Source organism: Emydura macquarii, unplaced genomic scaffold, assembly GCF_026122565.2.
Source record: "Emydura macquarii macquarii isolate MOO-44397 ecotype Brisbane River unplaced genomic scaffold, CSIRO-AGI_Emac_v2 contig_2768, whole genome shotgun sequence".
Lineage (NCBI taxonomy): Eukaryota > Metazoa > Chordata > Testudines > Chelidae > Emydura > Emydura macquarii.
Window position 1 is genome coordinate 165,694 of NW_027132905.1, and position 12,273 is coordinate 177,966.

At 49.5% G+C, this 12,273-nt stretch overlaps 1 protein-coding gene across 6 annotated transcripts in view; it reads left to right on the top strand.

Moving 5' to 3' along the window:
- The first annotated feature begins 786 nt into the window (after positions 1-786).
- EBF1 (EBF transcription factor 1) overlaps positions 787-12,273 on the top strand; it is a 311,039-nt gene continuing 299,552 nt past the window's right edge. For all 6 annotated transcript variants that reach the window (XM_067566478.1, XM_067566481.1, XM_067566482.1 and 3 more), the window contains exons 1-4: positions 787-1,316; positions 2,833-2,989; positions 3,506-3,569; positions 4,377-4,432. In XM_067566478.1, the coding sequence (XP_067422579.1) occupies positions 1,183-1,316; positions 2,833-2,989; positions 3,506-3,569; positions 4,377-4,432 (411 nt within the window). In that variant the 5' untranslated portion in view covers positions 787-1,182. The remainder of the gene's footprint in view (positions 1,317-2,832; positions 2,990-3,505; positions 3,570-4,376; positions 4,433-12,273) is intronic.

Consider the following 12,273-nt stretch of genomic DNA (forward strand, 5'->3'; position numbering starts at 1 on the left):
GTGTGTGCAGAGCTGTGTCCCAGTGTGTGTGTGTGTGTGCAGCGCTGTGCCCCAGTGTGAGTGTGTGTGTGAGTGTGCAGAGCTGTGTCCCCAGTGTGAGTGTGAATGTGTGTGTGAGTGAGTGTGCAGCGCCGTGCCCCGGCTGAGGGACGCACACGGCCCGGGCGGGTTCGCGTTCACACCAGGCTCCCGCCCGCCGCACAATCCAGATGCCGAGCGCCGGCTCGCGCCTCGCAACTTTCCTCGGTCCCCGCCGCCCCGCCCGTGCGCTGCGCCCGGGGGAGGGGGGCGGGGAGATGCTAATGAAGCGGGGGGCGGGGAGGGGCGTCTCCCGGCGCCGCTGGCCATTGGCAGGCGCGGGCTGAGGAGGGAGGGAGGGGCGGCGGCGGCGGGGGCCGGGGGAGGAGGGAAGCGGTGACGAGATGCAAATGAGGGGCGTGGCCGGGCGGCGAGGCCCCGCCCTCCCCTGCCCGCTGGGGCTGGTGGTGCGCCGCTGGTTCGCTGCGCGGATAGTCAAAGTGGATTCCACAGGGAGCGACCGCAAATCATCCCGTCGGAGCGGCGCGGGAGCGGAGCGGAGCGGGAGCGGAGCAGGGCCGGGCGGGCGGGGCGGGGCGGGGAGGGGCGGGGGGGGGGAGAGAGAGAGAGAGAGAGAGAGAGGCGAGGGAATCTCTCCATCCGCCCCGGTGCTACCCGCTCTCTCGCTCTCTCTGTCCCTGCGCGTCTCTGCCGCCAGCCGCCCGCGCTGCGCTGCGCGAGGAGGGAGCCCGCGAGCCGGGGCCGGGGCAGACGCGGCGCGGAGCAGAAGGCGGGGGGGGGGGGGGGGAGGACTCGCCTCCCTCGTCCCTGGAAAATGACACTCGGTGCAGCCGGTCCCATTGTCTGCTGAACGGCCAGCCCGGCGTCCCAGCCCAGCGCCGCGCGTGTTCGCGACCCACCCAGAGCCCCCCCAGCCCGCCGCGCCCCGGGCGGCGACCTGCTCGGGATTGTGCTTGTTCCGTGGTGATTTGTCCATGCGCCGCTGCACGCGGGGCTCCGCCGTCGCCCGCCCCGCTCGGCTGTGACTCCCCGAGAGCCCCCCAAGAAACCTGCGGACCGCCGACCCTCTGCCCGCCGCCGCCGCGGGCTGGTTGGTTCGTGTTTGTTTTTTGACATAAAGAGGGAGGGCGATTTTTCTGCTCCATGTTTGGGATCCAGGAGAGCATCCAGCGGACTGGCAGCAGCATGAAGGAAGAGCCCCTGGGCGCGGGGATGAACGCCGTCCGGACCTGGATGCAAGGAGCCGGCGTCCTGGATGCGAACACAGCCGCGCAGAGGTAGGCGCAGCCCGCGGCATCAGTGGCTTTCACTTCCCCCCCCTCCGGCTGCTCGGCCGGCGGAGGGGCGAGTCCGGAGAGCCCCCGGCTCGGCTCCCCGCGCGGGGAGGCAGCAGGAAGGGGCACTGCGGGGTTCGGCGCCGCTCTCTCCAGTAGGTTTTTATTCCCACTGCCCTCGAAACACTTTTTTTTTTTTTTGCAAGAAGCGGCGAGTTTTGCATAGATGGATGCAAAATATTCTGCGTGTTCATGGCTCGCGCTGAGCCCGCGTACAGCGACGGGCGTGCAAAACACGCACAGTCCGTCTGTCGCTCGTCTTCTCCAGCCGGGCTCCCTTATTTCCAAAAAGGCAGCGGGGCTCGCCCCGCTGCCTGCCTTGCTTTCAGTGACACTTTCTGCCCCTGGAGCCGTGAGCTGTGCAAAGATCAGTTCGAAACGCGTCTCCGGCTGAGCCCCGCGCCTATCACTTTTTGTTTTTAACGCGCTGAGCTTAGCAGAGCTTTGCCCAGGATCCGTTTAATTCTAAGAATCCCTCCAGAATTTCCTCCCCTCCCCTCCTGTTTTTTGTTGTTGTTGTTGTTGTTGTTGCAAAAAGCAGTGGGGTTGTGTTTTTTTGTTTTGTTTTTGTGTGTGTGCAAAGCTGCACCCACCATCTCTTTCATTCTGATCACTCGCTGTCCCGTCCCCGCCGCACAGAGGGATGCGGAGTACGTACGTAGCCCGAGACAGCCTCACCTAACAAGTTTAATGTTGACATCTTCTGGGGTATTTCACAGCAGCCCCCCACGCCCCCCTCTGGAGCCCGCAGAGGAAGGGAAGGTTCTGCGGGGACATCCCGACCGCTGAAATATTTCAAGTTTTCTGCTCAGCCGGCTTCGGGATGTTGCCCATGAATCAAAACAGCCGGGGGGGAGCTCGTCCGACTCCAGCTGGCTGATGCGGCGCATGGCCGATTTACTGACAGCTCTGCCTGGAGTTTGGGGAACGGCGAAGCTGCCCCCTGCAATCCGGCGGGCAGATTTCTGGGGCGCTCTGCACCCCGCATCTGGCGGGGGGGGGGGGAGTTGTGATCCATCCCGGGGGCTGGGTGCTGGAGGAAGGCGAGAAGAGACGTAGTCATTGGGATGGATCATTCCTCCCCTTGCATGTCTGGGTGGTGGTGGTGGTGGTTGGTTTTTTTTGGGGGGAGGAGGGAATCACACCCCTATCTCGAAATCGAGCAGCCCTGAAGTTTTGCTCCCCTTGGCTACTTTGCCGGCCGGCTTCTTGTCCGCACTTTGGGCTCGCACATCACCAGCCGGGCCGGGAGGGCTCCATCTGCACGGCACGCTCGGGCTGAGAGACCCGCTGTCACCCCCTGAGTTTGCACGGGCCCCCCAGCAGCTCCCCAGGCCAGCCCTGGGGAAAGGGCGCAGAGGGCGTGGGGACCCCCCGGCTGGTGCGGGGCGGGGAGGGGAGGGGGGCCCGCCTCTGGCTTTGTCCTGGGTCTCTCTAACCCGGTCTTTTCTGGCCGCAGCGGAGTGGGGCTGGCCCGGGCTCACTTCGAGAAGCAGCCCCCCTCCAACCTGAGGAAATCCAACTTCTTCCACTTCGTGCTGGCGCTGTACGACCGGCAGGGCCAGCCGGTGGAGATCGAGCGCACCGCCTTCGTGGGCTTCGTCGAGAAGGAGAAAGTAAGTGGCCCACGGGGCTTGTCTGCGTCCTCCGGCTCCGGCCCGGGGCTGGCCTCTGCGGTGATGGGCGAGCCCTGCCCGGCCCGTCACTCCCCTCCCCCGGCGCCCCGGGGCCGTGTTTCTATCCCCCCATATTCCACCCCGGGGGGACGGTCCTGTCCCCGGCCAGCCGCGGCTTTGGGGCGCGCTAGCCCCCCCCCCCCCAACCGGCTTTAACCCTCTCCCGCCCGCCCTGCTCTCAGCTATTGGCAGAATGGCCCCCCCCGCCCCGCATTTAACCCGTTTCCCCACTTGGGGGACTTTGGACAACTCGGAGCCCGCAACTCGCCTAAAAACCCGGAGCGGCTCCCCTGGGCCCGTCACCACGGTGCCAAGTCGGGGTCCCCCCCCCAGGGCGCGCTCCCCGTTTGCATGGGCGGGGGGGGGCAGGGGGAGCACAGAGGGGGTGCGCTGCGGTTCTGCAAGCCGCGGGGAGAGTTTTAACCCGGCCTCCGCGTTTCTCTTGCCCCGGCTCAGGAGGCGAACAGCGAGAAGACCAATAACGGGATCCACTACCGGCTGCAGCTTCTCTACAGCAACGGTGAGCTCCGGGGGGGCGAGCTGCGACCCCCCCCCCCCCCCCCCCCCCCCCCCCCCCTGCCCCGGCCGGCCGGCGGCCAGCTCCCACGCCCAGCCGCGCCGGGGACCGACGCCCCCAAATTGCAAGTCCTCCCCCCCCCCCGCCGCCTTCCTTCCACCCCAGAGGCTTGGCCCAGCTGGGAGCCCCCCCCCCACCCCCCGGGAGTCTGCCGTTGGGTTCGGGGCAGGGCAGGACAGCCGCCCCCGACGCACGAAGCGAAGGACCCCGGCCCCTGCCCGCAGCATTTGCGCCTGGGATTTTTTTTGGGTTTTTTTCCACGCGGCGGGGCGGGGCTGTTGGGTGTCAAAAGTTTCAGCCCCGCCGGCTGCCCGAGAAGGGTTTCCTGCCCCCTGCCCTGCCTCCCCCCCCCCGCAACAAAAGCAGGGCGCATTGACGTGGTTCCCCCCCCCCCCCGCACCCCAAAGCGAAACAAGGCGCGACTGAAGCTGTCGGGGAAGGGGGGGGGGATTTTAGCGCCGTCTCCCTTTCCCACGGATATTCCGCCCGCCAGCGGGGAAGCAAAGCCCGGGTCCCTGGCTGGGGGGACGGGGGTGGATCTGTCCGTCCCGCTCGGTCTGGGGTTGCGGGTCGGCTCGTGCCCCCGACTCCTTCCCCGTTGCACCGGGCTGGGCTGGGGGCAAATGATGCTCAGCGCGAGGGGGTCGGGGGGGGGGGGAGATCGGGGAAATTCAATTCACTTCAGCAGCTCGTTCATCTTCATCCCCCCCCCCCCGCCCCCTTCTCCCGTTCTCGTTCTGTTTCCCAAAGGGATCCGCACCGAGCAGGATTTCTACGTGCGCTTAATCGACTCCATGACCAAACAAGTAAGTCCCGCAGGAATGCATTCGGCCCGGCCCGTGCCGGGTGTGCGGCGCTGGATAGGAGCCTGGAGTAGCGCGGGGGGGGGGGGCGGGGGAGGGGGGCTCGTGCTGCTGGATCGGTGCATGCCCCCCCCCGGCCGGGTGGGAGCGAGGAATTGCTCCTTCGGGACAGGTTCGGCCCGGTTCCGGCTGGCGGGGTGTGTGTGTGTGTGTGTGGGTGTGTGTGTGTGTGTCTGCCGCTCGCCTTTCGCTTCTGTCTGTGCCCAGCCTTTCCGCACCGATGGGCTAAGCCCGCAAACCCAGCGCCGGTCCGGTGCCCCTGTTGTTTGTCACGCTTTTGCAGCGAGCCCGGGAGCCAGCGAGCTCCGGCCGCCCTCCTCTCGGGCCGGGCAGGCTGCTGTGTGCTCAGCGCTTCCCTCCGCCTCCTCCACCCGGCCAGGGGCCCCGAGCCAGGGTCCGTCTGCAGCACGGGACCAGGGGGGATGGACAGGAACAAGCGGTGCCACCCCAGCGGCATGCACTAAAAACCCAGCCCCCAGCCCGGGCAGGCAAACAGCCTCGCCTCCGGGTTGCGGGGTGGCTGGGATGGGGAATCCGCATGGCAAAAAGCGCCTCCGAGGCCACCCTCGCTTTTCGGTTGGCTGGGATCCAGGCGGCGGGCCCAAGCTGCGGTTTTAAAGGTGCAGCAGCAGCCCTGAATGATGGCTCGAAAGATACGTTTATGGCCAGCGCCAGGATTTTAAAAAACAAAACGAAAAAACCCGGCCGTTTTAATGAAGTACAGTAGCTTTAAACATAAAGACGTAGCGGCTCCACATTCCCTAAAGGCTTTTAGATCACAGGATTTTTGCTTTAATTATGAGAATGGAAAGAAATAAGCAAACAAACATATAAGCGCAAGACACCAGTCAGCAAATATTTATCCTTTGTTTATTTGCAGCTACTTGGTTAGTGGTTTTAAAGGAACGGGGATTAAACCATCAGCGATTTTCATTGTATAAACAGCCACTGAAAATATGCACGTAGGACCAGTAATTATTGAATACATTTTACTGTCACAGATAACTGTCATTTTTAGTTGCAGTACAGGCAGCTTTATACAATTATTGAAACTAATTTTAAACATGGCATTTAGTTTCCAAAACAGGAATAAAGTGTGTATATACATACAAAAACACACAATTGTATTTGTGTGTGTATAGATCTAAAACCAGTATTTTGGTGTAATAATTTTCTGAAAAAATCTGATATTATTTTTCCAAAAATAATTAGCATTGTGAAGATTCTGGTATTCGGCCATGTTAATATTAAAGAGTATTTACATGTTATAATAAATTTCCATTTTAATACATTTAAACACCCCCCTGCTCCCTGGAGTTTGCATCTTTTTAATAAGTTGGTGGACTTTTTCTCATTCTACTTCTTCTGTAGGAAAAAATTATTTTTGTATATTATTTACAAAAGCAAAGAAAAATATCAAACATCTTACACAGAAGAAAACGTTTCAGTTCCCGTATGTTCAAAATCCTGTCATCTCCTGAGACACCCTTTGTGTGGCTTGTATTTTGGTTCTTTTTTTTTTACACCAACGTGTAACGCTCCATGTGCTGAGTTTGTTTTAGAAAACTGTTTTTGATGCTCTCAAAACACCTTTTCCTGCCATTAAAGACTGTCTTTAAAAAAAAAAAAAAAAAAAAAAAAAAAAAAAAAAAAAAAAAAAAGGAAACTTGGAGTAATTATAATACACAATTCAACCATGCATCTGACTTTGTTAAATATCCACTTCTAAAACATAGACCAGAGACTATGAATTTAAACAGCAACAACATACCCTTTAACAACACATCTTGGAAAGTATTTATTGTGTCACTCATATTTTTCAGGCACAGATTTGTTAGTTCATGTTTAAAGTAACAAAATCCCTTCTGATACATTAGCTATTTTTTAAAAGTTTTTTTTTGAAGCCCATATATTGCATTGTAGAGCATACAAGAAGCATTATCGATAAATATTATCTTTAAGCAGCTGTCATATCATTACAGAAATGCACAGCTATTTTTTCCCTTCGTATGCAACTCCGCTGAAAACAGATCTTTTAATTTATGTAGAGCAATGGATTCAAAATAATTTTCTTAACAAAGGCATCTTGCATATGAAGAGTCCGTCCTAAGGCACTGTTTGACCCCTTGCTCTCTCATTATTATCAAGTCATCAGAGGGTCTTTGGAGAGAGAGAGAGAAAAGAGAGACAGTTTATTTGTAAAACATATAATGCAGATATAAAACACATTTACAATTGAGGGAAATTCTCTGTCTGCTTTTAATTAGTCTTCCTATATAAAACTAGTGCAAAATATCTATTTTATTTTATTTTATTTTATTTTATTTGGGAAAGCACAGTAGAGTTGATGAAAACTGTTTAAAATATCTGTCTGAATTCCAACTAAGAAAACAGTGAAATAAATAATATTTGTAGGGGAAAACTCATTTGCTTTCCTATTAGTTGCATGAATATCCTTTATGTAGACAAATTTATCATTATTTTATCAAAAGTTGTGAATTATTATGTCATAATTATGGCATGTCCTAATATTTATTTCTGAACAGTAAATCTGCTTGTTTATTCTTTATTTTGAGTGCAGTTGTTCAGAGATTTGGTAGTTTTTATTACAGTCAATAAACTAAACTACTCATTAGAAAGCAAAGTACAGCATATGACACCAATTTACCTAAATGTGAATATATCATTTATATTTTATCTATGGTGAATTATAGAGGGGATTCTCAAGTAACTTTCAAACCATCAAACTGTAATTAAATATTGCAAAGTCTGAAATTTCTTCATTTTGTAATGAAAGTTAAATATATATTGTCAGCCTACTCAGAGGTATAATATTCTAATACAGGAGGCTCAGAACAAATTGGATAATAAAATGATTACTTTAAAATTAAATTGTTGCAGGAGCATACATGTTTTAACTGGCAAGAGCCTTCTTGATGCTCCTAGATGCACTCACACATAGACAGTCATTCAGTAATTGTGAATGCCCAGACTGAAATTACAGCTACTCTGAGGTTTCTGGTGACAATTTAAAAATCCCACAAAAGCAAGCGTTGGGTGGCTTAGGTCCCCAGAATACAGTAAAATATCTCAGATTTTTGTAAAATTTTATATAATGGACAGATCTGATGAATGTACGTTCCTGATGTCACAGCCGTGATTTGCAAATTTTATATCACTGTGAATTGCGAAGGATTTTTATGTTCAGTAAATGAAAACCATGATCTCTTTCTATATAAACGTGTTTCTCATAATTTTAGCAAAAGCTTTACCTGCATGATTATTTTGAATTATAACAGCATTTAGAGACCACCTAGTGAAATCAGGGCCCATTATGCTAGGTGCTGGACACACACAGAATAAAAGATTGTCCTGTTCCCTTAAGGGTAGACAGACTCACGCTAGCGGGGCTTTAGCCAGCACACTGCAGCACACTGTGAACTCTGCAGCTCAGGCAGCAGCTTGGTTTCTCAAGCCCACCCAATCCCCTGGGTCTAAACCTTGGGTGACTAGCCCAACTCTCTGATGCAGATGCAACCTCCACTGCTGTTTTTAGTGTGCTAGTGCATGCCCCTCTAGAATGAGTCTGCCTACCTGGGCAGGGGGGGTTTACTCCCAGCTGCAGTGCAGACGGACCCTTACAGTCCATGGTCTAAACAGATCAGGCCACGTTAGTGTTTCTTGGGTGTCTGAATGTTCACCTAACACACAAACGGACAACAGCTCTATCATGGATATGGCATGGTAATTCACATCCAGTGGAGTGTGTATGTAATCTCTGTCATCTGTGATATTGTATGGGAGATAGGACTGGACCCAGCTAGCACTGATGTCATTGAGAATTTTGACGTTGACTTCAACATGAGGCGCTATAGTATATGAACACACACCAAAATCTGAATCTGCTGTCTTGCACGTCTCAAACTGGAGTGACTTCAGTGGAAGTTTTATGTGGGCAAGGAATGCAGAATTGGGCTGAAACTGTGCAGTATCATGTTATATCCCCCATGCTAATGCTTAGCCTTCGGTGCTTTCACCAAAGAAGTGGTGGCATGACATGCTAATTTCACCTCTTTGAGGTGTCTTGCTACATTTATAAAATATATCTACATTGTAAATACTAGGTACAAATCATTAATTATAAGGGGAATGTATTTTTCTAACGGTTAAAGCATTAAATGTTAATATTGTCTTAATTGCATTTTCGCTTACGTTACCTTAGCACCTCATTTTACATCAGTATCACATTCTATATATATAAATGCCCCCCGTCCTTCAATTGAGTTTTCACCGTTTGAATATTTCACTATTAAGAAACAGGGAGGAAATAAATCGTAAATATTTTCCCTATTCCCCCCATGCATTAATGTACATAGAGATATGGTGAATAGAAATAAGGCTAAGGAGTCCTAGATATTGCAGGTCATGTATGATACCTATAGTCCACTACCCAGAGTCCTACTGAGTCAAAATCCTTCATTCAGCCTCTTTGTTTATGTTTTGATTTTTTCAGTACTTTAAACTCTAGTGGCAAGTGCATTTTTCTGTTGATTGCTCTCTCTCACATCCTGCCGTGCATGCAGAGATTTGATCCGTTCTCCATTCTTTGCCTAGCCCGGTTCTTCATAGGCAGCCACCTATGTGTGTAAAGAAAATGTTATCAGTAAGTTCAGAAAAGACTCAGTAGAATGTCAGATTTTCAGCAGAAACATGAAACACAATAGAACCCAATGACAGGGAAAGTTTACGTTGTGCCAGCTTTTAGCAGCTTTCTTGTTTCTTTGGTAGCATGTCAAAAGCGCAGGTGATTTTAATTTTCTTGTACAGAGAGGAATGAAGAAGTTTGGAATTTGCATGCATGATCAGGACCTGTGTTTGGGAAAATGTAAACTCATCACAGTGGAAAATGTGTTGTTTGGAGTCTGGGGGTGAAAACAAAGCTGAGGATTTTGGAGAGACTGCTGAAGCCAGATGGCCTAGTGCATTCCCAGTCTGGCAGCCCAACTGCTGCCTCCTGTGTAATATACAGCCATTTGGTCTGGGATATTTACGCTAGAGCTGTTTCCATGCGAATGTTTGAAAAGCATTAAAAATGAACATATTAGGAGAGAGAAATTTATTTAATTCGTTTGAATAAGTTACTAAGCTGGCTGGCATATCAGAGACGTAGAGAGAGGATAAAATAATTAGATATTAGTGAATTCTATTTAGAGCTTTATGGAAAGAATTAAATCCACTCTCTTTGGGATCCAATGCGGCATTACTGATGCAGGCTAAATCCCTGTTGGGATCATTGGGAATTTTGCCTGGGTAAGGAGTGCAGGATTAGGTCATGAATGGTTAATCCATCATTCCAAGTCACAAGAATTTATCGCACTGTTCTAGCTGACAGCATTTTATATAGAAATGATATAGCCATAACTCTCTCTGGGTGAAATCCTGGCCCCATTGAAGTCAATTGCAAAACTGCCTTTGACTTCAGTGGGGTCAGGCTTTTACCCTCTCTCTATAGGTACATGCATGTGTATACATATATGCAGAGACGCAGGATTTTTTATATATATATTATCAGTAAAGATCCTTTTAGTCTAATCTTTCAGAAGACCCCCTTTTCTGCTCTGATTGTTTTTCTTTCTCCTTTATTTCAATTCATGAGACATTTTGTTTTGTGAAACATAAATGAAGCATTTAAGGGTGCATGGCTTTTGTTGCATCCTCTCTTTGTAAATCGAGGCTATGACATAACCCAATAATATACTCTACATGATCTCGTTTCTTCAGGATAGTTTCGAATCCAGTTCTGAAAACAGGACTGCTTGACTGGTAAATTGACACTAGGAGCCATATTCTGCCCTCAGTTATAATGGGTGTAAATCTGGATTATCCTGGAGTAGCAGAGGGTGGAATCTGACTCTGTATCTTTCCAGTTTATTCACCATTTGTTTCGTGGCTTGATCCTACAGTCTTACTCAGACAAAATTCCTATTGACTTAACCGAAGATTAGACCCTTGATTTGATATTTCTTTTTTTTCATGTACTTAATGTCACGGAAAAAGTGAAATCTAAGAATGACTGTAGTGTGTGCAGTTTAGTAATTTTCATATTCTGGAAACAATTGTCTTACAGCTGATATTACTTCTTACCCAGTTTCATTTAACTGGAAATCAGTACCTGGCACTATTTTGTTAGGGGCCAATCTTGCAAACCCTTTTGCATGGCTAGTTTTTACTCAGTGGACTTCTTTCAAAAGGGTTACTTGTATGAGTAAGGTTTTAAAAAAGGGAAGGTGAATTTTGTCATGTAGAAGGAAGACGAACCACTTCTAAAGTGTCTTCCCACTGTATGAAATACATGGAGTTAAAACTACAATAGAAGTACATGTAAAAGGAAAATCAAAATATATAATCGTGTATTTCCTTTGGTGTTCTTTTGTCATGTGATTCTGGTGTGTATTTGCAAACTTATTTTTAGCCCCACACTTGCCCTACCCCACCCCGTCCCTGTGATCTAACTTTGTACATGGTAACTTTCACTTTAACTCTTTGTCTAATGGGATGGTTATTTATCATGATTACAACTGTGCCCAGAGCTCTGCAGAATCCTGGGACGATGACCTGATCCAAAACTCAAACTTCACAAATTAATATTAAAAAATGTTGGAAAATGAAGTTAGTTTTTATTAAAAAAAAAAAAAAAAAAAAGCCTTTATTTAACTTAAAACTGAACTTTTTCACTGCAGTAACATTTTAGCCTCTTCCTGTAAAGTAATCTGTGCTTGTGGCAGCTGTAAAGATCTGAAACTTTAGCAGTTCCTGTTTCCTTTCCAAAACAAATTGTAGAAATAATGTTTTGTAAGAGCACAGTTTGAGAATGAGTAGAATAATGATAAAGCCATAGACATATCAGACGATCATTGTGTCTTGTCGGGCTGCTGAATGTGGCCTTTGTGGAAATGAACGCTTGTGTTCACACACCAAAGACATTGGGAACTATACTATGGGAGCGTGAGTGTGGGGCAGCCTGCTGGGAAAATAACTTTCTGATCAATCCCATATACTTGCAAGCCTGGAGAAGACTGAGCTCTAGATAGGTGCATGTGTTATTTTGGGAAGTTACAGTATGTATCAATGCAGTAACAATAGTCAAGTGCAAACAAAGCAAAAAACTAACCTTTAACATACCAGAGGGCTAAAGAACGTCATGCACCAAGCAGAGGATCACTGACAATAAACACAACAGACAAGATGATTATGTACCACACTATTGACTCTGCGTGTTCATTATTGCTATTTAGTTGGGTTAGTTAAGTGGGTACCTGGAGGTTAAGTAAGCATAGCGGCAGGAAGAAAGAAGGGAGAGGAAGAAAAGGACAAGAGGAAATTAAATTGACTTGTTCTTCTTTGTAGTTTCTGGTAGACCTAATCCTGCTCCCATTGGCTTCAGTGGGCACAAATTCCAGCCATCTTAGAAGAAGCATATTTTAAAATAGCAGGGTTTAAATATAATGGGCCAAATCCTGCAGTCCTTATTCAGGCAAAATTCACACTGGCTTGTGCCAAGGATTGTTGTGCAGAACGTAGCGGGGGACTCTGCATGATAACAAAGGGCATGACCACTGATTTCAGATGGCGTTTTGCCCAGCTGGGGGTGCCAGGAGCGGGTCTGGTGTTTCTCCCGTCAATAATTTGATTTGGGGGTAACTCTTGCTTTATCCCACGTGAGCCATCAAATTCCGGGCTGAGCCCCTCGATCGATCGGCTGCTTACTTGTTTGTTTCCCTTTT